The following is a 13,743-nucleotide window of genomic DNA, read 5'->3' on the forward strand; positions in this document are numbered from 1 at the left end:
CAAAATAAAAAAAAAAGCAGACATTGAATATCCCTTTGAACATGGTCAAGTTATTAATTACCATTTGGATGGTGTATCAATACACCCAGTCACTATAAAGATACAGGCATTCCTCCTAACTCAGTTGCTGGAGAGGAAGGAAACCACGCAGAGATTTCACCATGAGGCCAATAGTGACTTTAAAACAGTTACAGAGTTTAATGGCTGTGATAGGAGAAAACTGAGGATGGATCAACAACATTGTAGTTACTTCACAATACTAACCTAAATGACAGAGTGGAAAGAAAAGAAGGAAGCCTGTACAGAATAAAAATATTCCAAAACACGTATCTTGTTTGCAACAAGTTACTAAAGTAATACTGAAAAAGATGTGGCAAAGCAATTCACTTTTTGTCCTGAATACAAAGTGTTAAGTTTGGGGCAAATCCTATACAGCACATTGCTGAGTGCCACTTCATATGTTCAAGCATAATGGTGGCTGCATCATGTTATGAGTATGCTTGTAATCGTTAAGGATTGGAGAGTTTGCATCGCAGTGCTAGCTGTGCCACCAGAGATTCTGGGTTCGTGCCCAGGCTCTGTCGCAGCCGGCCGCGACCGGGAGGTCCGTGGGGCGATGCACAATTGGCCCAGCGTCGTCCGTGTTAGGGAGGGTTTGGCCTGCAGGGATGTCCTTGTCTCATCGCGCACTAGCGACTCCTGTGGCGGGCCGGGCGCAGTGCAGGCTGACCAGGTCGCCAGGTGTACGGTGTTTCCTCCGACACATTGGTGCGGCTGGCTTCTGGGTTGGATGTGCATTGTGTCAAGAAGCAGTGCGGCTTGGTTGGGTTGTGTTTCGGAGGACGCATGGCTCTCAACCTTCGCCTCTCCCGAGTTCGTACGGGTGTTGCAGCGATAAGACAAGACTGTAACTACTACCAATTGGATACCACAAAATTGGGGAGAAAAAAAGGGTAAAATATTTTTTTTTAATTAAAAATTAAAAAAAGGATTGGAGAGTTATTCAGGATAAAAAAGAAACAGAATTGAGCTAAGCACAGGAAAAATCCTAGAGGAAAACCTGGTTCAGTCTTTCAACCAGACACTGGGAGATTAATTCATCTTTCAGCAGGACAATAACCTAAAACACAAGGCCACATCTACATGGGAGTTTCTTACCAAGAAGACAGTGAATGTTCTTGAGTGGTCAAGTTACAGTTTTGACTTAAATCTAAATGAAAATCTATGGCAAGACCTGAAAATGTTTGTCTAGCAACAAAATAATAATGGGCAAATGCTGCACAATCCAGATGTGGAAAGCTCGTAGAGACTTACCCAGAAAGACTCACAGCTAGAATCGCTTCCAAAGGTGATTCTAACATGTATTGACTCAGGGGTGTGAATACATATGTGAAATAGATATTTCTGTATTTCTTTTTTTTTAATCTAAAAACATGTTTTCACTTTGTCATTATGGGGTATTGTGTGTAGATGGGTGAGAAAGAAAATTAATTTAATCCATTTTGAATTTAGGCTGGAACACAACAAAATGTGGAACAAGTCTAGGGGGATGAATACTTTCTGAAGGCACTGTAGAGCCTTACCAGCTCCCTACTGTGCGTCACAATGTTGGACAAAAGAAATCACACAATCATGGGAACTCTTATCAGATCACACTAAAACAAACACTATTCTAACATTTCATACATTTTAGATGGTAAAGAACCAGATGGTGATGTGGAAACTACTCACCTGTAGAGGTGAGATGAGTCCCATTCCCAATCTCAAAGACATCATCTCTCCACATGCCACAGTAATACAGGCCCAGGTCACTGTCTGTTAGGTTCCATATGGTCAGGTCAACAGTTGGCACAGCTTTGTTATATACAGGCACAAAGCGTCGGCCATATTGGGCCGTGGATCTTAGATTCTTATCCTGTTCTACAAAGGTAAAGGTGGCCTGCGACAGTGTGGTATTGGGACGCAGAACAAACCATATGATGTCGTATTTCACCTTGATATCACATTCTAGATTGATGGTGCCCCCAAGTGTCACCTGTTTGACAGTCACACCAGCTGTGACCAGCACCCAGAGCAAAGCACCTGGAAAGAAGAGCACATGTCAGCATGGGGCATGTGTCTGCTATATAGGGAATGTTATTACATAATTCACCAAACACTGAAGAAAAAAAATTATGTGGCTCTATACTCCAGCTATTTGGATTTGAATGATGAAAACAGAGATACAGTTGAAGTCGGAAGTTTACATACACCTAAGACAAATACATTTGAACTCAGTTTTTCACAATTCCTGACATTTAATCCTAGTAAAAATTCCCTGTCTTAGGTCAGTTAGGATCACAACTTTATTTTAAGAATGTGAAATGTCAGAATAATAGTAGAGAGAATGATTTATTTAAGCTTTTATTTCTTTCATCACATTCCCAGTGGGTCAGAAGTTTACATACACTCAATTAGTATTTGGCAGCATTGCCTTTAAATTGTTTAACTTGGGTCAAACGTTTCAGGTAGCCTTCCACAAGCTTCCCACAATAAGTTGGGTGAATTTTTGCCCATTCCTCCTGACAGAGCTGGTGTAACTGAGTAAGGTTTGTAGGTCTCCTTGCTAGCACATGCTTTGTCAGTTCTGCCCACACATTTTCTAAAGGATTGAGGTCAGGGCTTTGTGATGGCCACTCCAATACCTTGACTTTGTTGTCCTGGAAGTATGCTTGGGGTCATTGTCCATTTGGAAGACCCATTTGCGACCAAGCTTTAACTTACTGACTGGTCTTGAGATGATGCTTCAATACATCCACATAATTTTCCTGCCTCATGATGCCATCTATTTTGTGAAGTGCACGAGTCCCTCCTGCAGCAAAGCACCCCCACAACATGATGCTGCCACCCCGTGCTTCACGGTTGGGATGGTGTTCTTCGGCTTGCAAGCCTCCCCTTTTTCCTCCAAACATAACAGTGGTCATTATGGCCAAACAGTTCTATTTTTGTTTTATCAAACCAGAGAACATTTCTACAAAAAGTACAATCTTTGTCCCCATGTGCAGTTGCTAACCGTAGTCTTGCTTTTTTTGTGGCGGTTTTGGAGCAGTGGCTTCTTCCTTGCTGAGCGGCCTTTCAGGTTGTGTCGATATAGGACTCGTTTTACTGTGGATATAGATATTTTTGTACTCGTTTCCTCCAGCATCTTCACAAGGTCCTTTGCTGTTCTTCTGGGATTGATTTGCACTTTTCGCACCAAAGTACGTTCATCGCTAGGAGACAGGAGGCGTCTCCTTCCTGAGCGGTATGACGGCTGTGTGGTCCCATGGTGTTTATACTTGCGTACTATTGTTTGTACAGATGAACGTGGTACCTTCAGGGGTTTGGAAATTGCTCCCAAGGATTAACCAGATTTGAGGAGGTCTACAATTTTTTCTGAGGTCTTGGCTGATTTATTTAGATTTTCCCAAGATGTCAAGCAAAGAGGCACTGAGTTTGAAGGTAGGCCTTGAAGTACATCCACAGGTACACCTCCAATCCACAGGTACACCTCCAATTGACTTAAATTATGTCAATTAGCCTATCAGAAGCTTCTAAAGCCATTACAGAATTTTCCACGCTGTTTAAAGGCACAGTCAAGGTAGCGTATGTAAACTTCTGACCCACTGGAATTGTGATACAGTGAATTATAGGTAAAATAATCTATCTCTAAACAATTGTTGCAAAATGACTTGTGTCATGCACAAAGTAGATATCCTAACCGACTTGCCAAAACTATAGTTTGTTAACAAGAAATTTGTGGAGTGGTTGAAAAACTCATTTTTTAACCACTCCACAAATGTATTTTTAACAAACTATACTCATTACACTCAGTACATTGTACTTAGGGTAGGTTACTGCTGCAAGTAAATGTAGGTACAGTGTAACAATGAGAAATTACAATACTTGTTAATCTGCACGTACAGGTATATACAGTAGTAAAGGCACTGTAATGTAAAGTATTACCAATTTTTACAAATGGTGGGACTAAATACAAAAAGTGCTTTTATTCTATATGGTTAAAAAAAAATTACAAACAAACTTTGTCTCATATATTCATTATTTGATTTTCATAGAAAACACTCACTTTTGATTATGATAATCATCACAGTCTTCATCATGCGTTGTAACAGGAACAGCCTCCCAGTCCTCACTTACAGAAAACTTAAACATGAAACGAAAGTGTTGAGGGTGTGGTGAAGGCCAATAACCATTTCCTAAAATATTTACCCCCAGACATGTCAGCCAATCAGAAAAGCACATTTAGAATGTATTTCTCAGAGGGCTTAGATTTACTGTTTTGACTCCAATTCTAATTATAGTTGGTCAAACTTTCACTGTCACAGTGTACTTAATAAAATAAAAAAAGAAGAACATGGTGTTTTATTCCACAGTGTTAAGAGGTCCCTGACCGCTGTACTGCATGGGGCGGTTCATTCCCAGTATCTATTCAATAGAATTGTGCTATTGACTGTTCTTTGTGCAAATACAGAAAATGAGATGGAGGAAACTTGCAAACTTTAGAGCTGTTAAAAAAAAGCTTCTGGTACAGTTCAAACCTTTGCTTGACAGGCTCTTGGCGTCCCTCTGTTTCCTGTACCTATGGTAGGGGGTGTTTTTACCCGCAGAAAAAACGACTTGTTAATGCATTCACATTCCATGCACTGTTCTTTCAGTAACTGACAGGAAACAATGAAGAAGAGAATAGCTCTAACAATTCTATGCTGTGAGTAGAAATGGATTTTATCCACTTGGAAGATACATTGTTCATGCTTGATTAGGTTTAAGTACTCTCTGTAAATTTGGTTTAAAAAATGTAACTGTTTTATGAACATTTTATTTAAATAGCCTTAGTCAATAATATGGTCTATGTTTTTATGAAAGGTTCCATGCTCTGGGAGGCTTTTGGAGCGGGTCAAAATGAGATTCTAGTGAAACCAGGGGACACAGTCACCCTTGGCTGTGACATTACCCTGGAGTACGAGGTCATGTGGTTTGTTCTTCGTCCTGACGCCACTCTTTCAGTGGCCATCACTAGAAAGACGAATATACCCCTGAGCCTCAAAAGGTTTGATGGCCGTCTCGAGTCAGTTTATGACACAGCCCTGTTCAGAAGCAATCTGAGCATCCTGAACATCTCAGAGAGCGACGTGGGTCTGTACTATTGTGCTGAGCAGAGGGCTAACATATTTGAGATCGGAAGTGGGACCAAGCTCTCCCTTATCAGTGGTGGTGAGTAAACTCTGCATTATCACTGCATACCTGTGGTTTTGCATTGGGAGTGTTCTAAAAATGTCCATCTGGTAAATAAAGTTTAACCTCAGACAATTCACTATATGTATTTAAATTATAAATCTATACCAAAACACAGTTGTAATATTGATGTATTTGTCACAAGCTGTTATATGCACTTGATACATTTCTTGATTGTTTTCAATACAGTATGTTTAAGATAGTTTTTTGGTTGTGATAAATATGATAAAATATGATTAAATCTTTATATTCACACACCAAGAAGGCTGTAAATGACAGTTGAACTGTTATGAATGTTCTGTCATTTCAGATCAGCTCTCTACTACGGTTGTTGGGATGAAGTTGTCATGGTTTATCACCTTGATCATAGCCCCCATGTTGTCTGTGCTGGGGTCTGCTTTCTGCGTCTTCTGCCTGTTGACGACCTGGTAAGAAATAATTTGAACACACTAATTCAAATTTTCACATACAATCAGCTTTCTGAAATGTCTTTTTAATATTTCCGTGGTGCACCTCACTCTGTCATTCAGCTGTTGGTGTTTATTTCTGCATTTACGATGATGATTGAAATAAAATAAAAAACGTTTGTCCTCTGTTATAGATCCTACCAAATGAGGATTCTGGAAGAACTTGGTTGAAGCCTGCCATCTAGTGGACCAACACACAGAGAACAGGAAAGCGCTTAACCCGTTTGTTGTCGTAAGGGTCAAAAATGTTTAACTATGTTTAACAGCAGAGAAAACCCCCTAAATGATATTTTTTCAACTTGAAATTGTATGACTTTTCCTAGAGTGACCCCAACATTAATAAAAGTGAAACATCGCCTTTGTTCATATTTCCATGAAAGCTGTACACCACCAGGGTACAAAGATTTGACCCAGCAGTTATAAAATCATTTACACACAACAAAAACCACAAAGACACACACACACAATGAGAAATTGAGATTGTGTGTGCTACTGATTGACAACTAAAAGGTTCTTGTGCATGTGCAGCATCTCCCCTCCACAACCCCACACATGACTCAAGTTCACAGACACATTTTTTTTTAAATCTGACAAAAACATTTTTTCTTGAAAGCATTGTTTACTAATGAGGAATGCAGTCAGAGGCTATAAAGGCGCTGCAGATTACAGTCCCCCCAGTTCTCTCTTTTCTGAAGCCATGAGTGCACGTTTCAGTGTCCAGCAGGTTGTAGATCAGATGTTTTCAGATGTCCAGGAGGAACAAGAGAACAATGATTTAAAAGAGGAGGAGGTATCTGAAGAAGAAGATGGGGAAGAATACAACCCAGAGCACGATGCATCATCTTCAGATGAAAAAGAAATCGCCCAAGCTGAAAGAAAGATTTTTTTTCAAAGAACAGCAAAATAACATGGTCCTTGTCACCATATGACAACCAGGGCAGGATGGCAGCACAAAATGTCATAAGGATGACGCCAGGGCCCACAAGACATGCCGTTGCCCATGCCCAGGACATCACCTCAACATTCTACATGTTTATCACACCAGCCATCGAAAAAATCATCCTGGAGATGACAAATTTGGAGGGTTTCCGTAAATATGGAGACAACTGGAAAAGGATGGATGAGATTGACCTGCGTGCCTACATAGGGCTGCTAATCTTAGCAGGTGCATATAGGTCCTGAGGCGAGGCTACATGTAGTCTCTGGGATGCAGAGAGTGGAAGGGCGATTTTCTGTCCCACGATGGCACTAAAAGTCTTTCACACTTTCTCAAGAATGCTACGATTGGATAACCGTGAGTCAAGACCTGCAAGACGTGTGAAAGACAAACTGGCGGCCATAAGAGAGGTCTGGGAGAAGTGGGTGGAGCATTGATAAGGGAATTTATATTTTAAAGGTAATGACTAAACAATTCCACCCTGAAACGTAATTATGACATTATGTAACATATATAATGAATAATTAGACAAACGTAACTATAAGTAATTATTAGATTCTGTAACATGTATAATGAATTAGAATGATAAACTTCAGTCTAATAAGGTTTGGTCGAGGCAAGTACAAATGTGTGTGTGACTAAGAAAATACCGAGAACAAATAAACTGTGTATGACCTGACCTGGCTAGAACTCTGAGAAACTTACGGCAGGAAAGGGAGTCCCATCAAGGTCCTTCTAATCTCGGAGGAATGGAACTGCCAGCTTGGTAGTGATAAACAGTGGTGAGAACTATGGGGAAGGATACATCCCACCTACTGTTCGTGTGTATGTATGTGCGTAGGCTATCAACTGTTTCTGTGTAGGTATGTGCGTAAGTAGAGAGGGAGTGAGTTATAAAAGGACATGTTCTTTGTATTTTGACTTTAGAACGTTCTCATGAATAAACCTTACAGACCTTTTGCATAAGCTGAGTCTTTGCCTAATTATTATTAAACCCAGGGTCTTACAAACCTCGGGGATTGGTCAAAGCTTATTGATTGTTAGTTATTATCGTTAGGAATGAAAATTCTCGTGACAAGCGTCTGCCGTACCTCTACAACCCTGGGCCTGAAGTAACAGTGGATGAGCAACTTGTTAAATTCAGAGGTAAATTTGTATTTTCATATCTTTAACATCATTTTCACTATTAATTTTATTATGTATTGCTGTAATATCATTGATATAATGTGATTGTTTTCTGTGACATTGATACTAATTACTGATAGTAATCTCTTTTGTCAAAATGTCACTGTCCTTTCTGGCAGTATATGCCCAGCAAGCCAGCAAAGTATGGCATCAAGATATGGGTGGCTTGTGAAGCACAATCCAGCAACGCTTGGAAGATGCAAGTCTACACAGGGAAGCCGGCTGGTGGAGGCCCGGAGAAGAACCAGGGGATGCGGGTTGTGCTTGATGTGACAGATGAACTGAGGGGCACAATGTCACGTGTGACAATTTCTTCACCTCTTATGAACTCAGCCAGCAGCTCCTGAAGAGGAAGATCACCGTAGTTGGCACAGTTAGAAAGAACAAGCCTGAGCTCCCCCCTGCACTCCTCGCAAAAAGGGGAAGGAAGCCTTCTCATCAAAGTTTGCCTTCACCCCCACCACCACTCTAGTTTCTTAGCTCCCAAAGAGGAACCAGAATGTGGTCCTCCTGAGCACACTGCACAAAACGGCTGAGATCAGTGATCATGAGGACAGGAAGCCAGCCATCATCCTGGACTACAACCACAACAAAGGAGGCGTGGACAACCTGGACAAGGTGATTGGAACTTACAGCTGCAGGAGGATGACTGCCCGCTGGCCCCTGGTCATCTTCCATAACATCATTGATGTGTCCTCATACAATGCCTTTGTGATATGGAACAAGATAAACCCTTCCTGGATGCCTGATAAGCAGAACAAGAGGAGGGTGTTCCTGGAGCAGCTGGGAAAGGCACTAGTAACCCCACACATTCAAGGAAGGTAGCGCCTCCCACGCACAGCAGCCTCTGCAGTGCTTGTGAAAGCTGTTCAGGGGGCTGAATCTTGCCCTGATCCAGCTGAGGCTGCAGCTGGGGCAGGCAAGAGGAGATGCCAATTCTGTCCCCCAGAGAAAGACTGTAAAACAAATACTATGTGCTACACATGTGAGAAATACATCTGCAAAGTCCATGCACACACACTTGCATACTGTCCTACATGTGCTAATTAGAGTTGATTGATTTATGTTCTTCACGTTTTGTTTTGTATCTATTATCTTATTTTAGTCTTATTTATTGTTGTTGTTTATACATCTTGTGGGTGGGGGCAATGGTTAAAAAAATGTGAGAAGACTAGTATTTTGTAGTTGAATTCCTCATTGTACAGTATATAAGAATATATCACTATGTTGCCAAAAAAGTTCAAGACTTATTGTTTCCCTTCAATAAAATGCATTCAATACTACTTTCTGCACATTTCTGCTACTTTCTTAGGCTATACAAGTGCTATCTCTTGCTAAAAAATGTATGTTTACACCTATGCAGTACCTTTAGCAATAATAATAAACCTCTACTTTAGTAAAGAAAACTATTATGACAGGTGTGTTGTAATAAAAAACAAGTGGTGTCCACTGATTAAATGCAGTCTTTCTGCATTGTGAAGAGGGAAAACCCAGATATTCATAAAGTTTGTGATGAATAACAGGTTGTTTCTTCATGCAAAATAGATTTGGGGTTTAAAATTAAATTAAGCTGTTTTATTTTAGGGGTTTAGTGAAGGCGCATTTTTTACCCTTAGGACAAGGGGAGTATACAGAATGTAAAGACTACACAAGGGTTAAATGAGGGTAGAGGACCAACATTAATAAAATGTAAAGATAGTGACAATAAAAATAACATTTCTGGTGTTTGAGGTGTCCTGTGATACACTGGGCTGGACTTCTGTCACTCCTTACATCTAAGTAGGTGGTCGATGGCATCTACAGGTGTCCACATTTCTTTCACATCTTTTTTTGCTGTATTGTCTTATTCCAGTGTTGATTGCATGAGCAGAATGTTCAGGGCGTTGGAGACAGAAATGTATTGAATAGAACAAGATTATTTCAGCCATATGATCTTAAATCATGCATGTCACACATCTACCATTCCATCCAAAGACCAATTGTCAAAACAGCAGTGGCTTAACCATAAATCTAACTATATATTTGTTTTTAATTATTTATCTGAAAAACAACCTGCTATGTTATGCTGTATAGAACACACTCTTCAACCAAATCAGATCACAGCAAGGTAAAAGATAGAACATGTATAAAAGTCACTCCACAACTGGTTGAAAATACAAAATAGGATTAAAAAACATATTGTGGAGCAGAGTTGAGACACTAAAAGCAGTCAGTAAAACATGGTACAGCATTTCATTTGGAGTCATGTATAATACATTAAATAATGTAAATATTGCTATCAGTTATCATACATTACATCTATACACATGTACAGTACATTCGGAAAAGTATTCAGACCTCTTGACTTTTTCCACATTGTTATGTTACAGCCTTATTCTAAAATGGATTAAATAGATTCTTTCATAAATCAACACACAATTTCCCATAATGACAAAGCCAAAACAGGCTTAGATTTTTTTGCAAATGTATATAAAAAATAAAGAAACAGAAATACCTTATTTACATAAGTATTCAGATGTATTTTAATCTATAGCTACACCTAGCCTATTATAGGCCGATAATAAACTCCGATATGAAGATGTGCTTATTAATGCATAGTCCTATACGACGTAAATGAAGGTCAGTCTGCTATATAATAACCTTGACTGCCTAAAGTAGTCTACGGTTTCTACAAGTAATACAATGGAAAGTGGAGGGTGGGGTGGAGTGTCCTTTAGTGGGTTGGCTTCTGGGTTCGAAGGTCTACATGGCTATGACCAACATTAAAAGGCTCAGTGTATAAAAATCTACTACTGTTGTTGGGATGAAGTTGTCATGGTTTATCACCTTGATCATTGCCCCCATGTTCTCTGTGCTGGGGTCCGCTCTGCATCTTCTGCCTGTTCCCCAGACCTGCTGAGAAATCATTTGCACCCTATAACTCTCAATTTCACATGCAATCAACTTTCTGAAATGTATTTGTTTAATACTTATGTGGTGCAACTCACTGTCTGTCAAAGAACTATTGGTGTTAATTCCTCATTTCACGAGCATATAAAAAAAAAGCAAAGCATATATTATGGAGAAGGACCAACATTAATAAAATGTAAAGAAACTGAAAGTAAAAGTCACATTTCTGGTGTTTCTCCTATGATACACTGGGCAGAATTTCTGTCACTCTATACATTTAAATAGGTGGTCAATGGGATCTACGGGTGTCCAAATTTGTTTCACATCTTTTTGTATTGTGTTATCCCAGTGTTGATCGCATGAGCTGAATGTTCAGGGTGTTGGAGACAGGAATTTGTTGAATAGAACAAGATCATTTTAGCCATATGATCTTAAATCATGTATTACACATATGTACCATTCTATCCAATGAACAACTATCAAAACAGCATTGGCTTAACCATAAATCTGTAACCATAAATCTTTAAAAAAATAAATGAAACAACCTGCTATGTTAAAGTATATCTAATAACACAGAGACTGGAACCAAATCAGAAAATAGCAACTTTTTATTAAAATGACCTCAGCAAAAAATGGACCCTGTCTTTCAAAGATAATTTGTAAAAATCCAAATAACTTCACAGATCTTCATTGTAAAGGGTTTAAACACTTTTTCCCATGCTTGTGCAACGAACCATAAACAATTAATGAACATGTCCCTGTGGAACGGTCGTTAAGACACTAACAGCTTACAGACGGTAGACAATTAAGGTCACAGTTATGAAAACTTAGGACACTAAAGAGGCCTTTCTACAGACTCTGAAAAACATCAAAAGAAAGATGCCCAGGGTCCCTGCTCATCTGCGTGAACGTGCCGTAGGCATGTTGCAAGGAGGCATGAGGACTGCAGATATGGCCAGGGCAATACATTACAATGTCCGTAGAGATGCCTAAGACAGCGCTACAGGGAGACAGGACGGACAGCTGATCGTCCTCGCAGTGGAAGACCACGTGTAACAACACCTGCACAGGATCGGTACATCCGAACATCACACCTGCGGGACAGGTGCAGGATGGCAACAACAACTGCCCGAGTTACACCAGGAACACACAATCCCTCCATCAGTGCTCAGACTGTCCGCAATAGGCTGAGAGAGGCTGGACTGAGGGCTTGTAGGCCTGTTGTAAGGCAGGTCCTCACCAGACATCACCGGCAACAACGTCGCCTATGGGCACAAACCCACCGTCGCTGGACCAGACAGGAGTGGCAAAAAGTGTTCTTCATTGACGAATCGCGGATTTGCGTTTATCGTCGAAGGAATGAGCGTTACACTGAGGCCTGTACTCTGGAGCGGGATCGATTTGGAGGTGGAGGGTCCGTCATGGTCTGGGGCGGTGTGTCACAGCATCATCGGACTGAGCTTGTTGTCATTGCAGGCAATCTCAACGCTGTGCGTTACAGGGAAGACATCCTCCTCCCTCATGTGGTACCCTTCCTGCAGGCTCATTCTGACATGACCCTCCAGCTTGACAATGCCATCAGCCATACTGCTCGTTCTGTGCGTGATTTCCTGCAAGACAGGAATGTCAGTGTTCTGCCATGGCCAGCGAAGAGCCCGGATCTCAATCCCATTGTGCACATCTGGGACCTGTTGGATCGGAGGGTGAGGGTTAGGGCCATTCCCCCCATAAATGTCTGGGAACTTGCAGGTGCCTCGGTGGAAGAGTGGGGTAACATCTCACAGCAAGAACTGGCAAATCTGGTGCAGTCCATGAGGAGGAGATGCACTGCAGCACTTAATGCAGCTGGTGGCCACACCAGATACTGACTGTTACTTTTGATTTTTACCCTCCCCTTTGTTCAGGGACACATTATTCAATTTATGTTAGTCACATGTCTGTGGAACTTGTTCAGTTTGTCTCAGTTGTTGAATCTTATGTTCATACAAATATTTACACGTTAAATTTGCTGAAAATAAATGCACTTGACAGTGAGAGGATGTTTTTTTTGTTGCTGAGTTTATAAATAGGTGTCCTGGAGGGCAGGCAGTGTGCCCCCGGTGATGTGTTTCTTTTTTTGCTGAGTTTACGTTCAAATGTTAATATTTGATCTTAAGAAATGTTAATTGAGTCATGAATAAATTATTTGTACAGTATATATCAAAACGTTTTACAGCTGCTAGTCTTTTTGAAGCTCAATGAGGGTGAGATACAATAGTACATACAGGAGTTGAACACCTCTTAACTGACATTCTACAAAGTAGGCTACTGACCTTGAGATACTGAAGAATGTAAGGATTGTCTAGTTGTTTAAAAATTAATTTGGGAGGTAATACAAAAATATTGCAGTAACATTTGATTTGGATAATCCATCTGTAGATGCTCTACAGACTATCAGTAACATTTCAACTATACTGAATAAAAATAATTTCAAAGGTTTTACTGAGTAAAAGTAAAAGGAAATCTGTCAATTGAAATAAATTCATTAGGCCATAATCTATGGATTTCACATGACTGGAAATAAAGATATGCATCTGTTGGTCAGACAGGGGAGTGGATCAGAAAACCAGTGTCACGGATTCCCCCGGTACTGCTTCTCATTCCGTTCACCAGCTCCGGAGGTCTACGTCACTGGCCTTCTAGGCGTCACTGAACTGGATCATTACCACCAACCCCAGACTGCCTTGTTTCATCACGCACACTTGGTTCCTATTCCCCCTGATTAGTAAGTGTATAATTGTGCCCTCTGTTCCCCAATGTCCTTGTCGATTATTGTTCCATGTCCGTTGGTCTTGTGAGTACCTGTGCTCTGTGATATCGGCTTTCGTGTTACGTTTACTGTACATTGTATTACGGTTACATACAGTGTTAGTGTGCACGTATTGTTACAGGTCTCGTCCCGTGTTTTTTACGTTTAGGTGCATCTGGGGTATGCACCTTTGGGGGGGGGGGTTA

At 40.6% G+C, this 13,743-nt stretch overlaps 1 gene segment (V, D, J or C); it reads left to right on the plus strand.

The window, feature by feature from the left end:
• The first annotated feature begins 4,437 nt into the window (after nucleotides 1–4,437).
• On the plus strand, nucleotides 4,438–6,096 carry LOC106587745 (Ig kappa chain V-II region 7S34.1-like). The segment is given in 4 exon segments: nucleotides 4,438–4,744; nucleotides 4,903–5,250; nucleotides 5,582–5,699; nucleotides 5,873–6,096. Coding segments are annotated over 4 exon segments (501 nt in total).
• The last annotated feature ends 7,647 nt before the right edge of the window (nucleotides 6,097–13,743 follow it).

This window comes from Salmo salar, chromosome ssa26, assembly GCF_905237065.1.
Source record: "Salmo salar chromosome ssa26, Ssal_v3.1, whole genome shotgun sequence".
NCBI classification, from domain to species: Eukaryota; Metazoa; Chordata; class Actinopteri; order Salmoniformes; family Salmonidae; genus Salmo; species Salmo salar.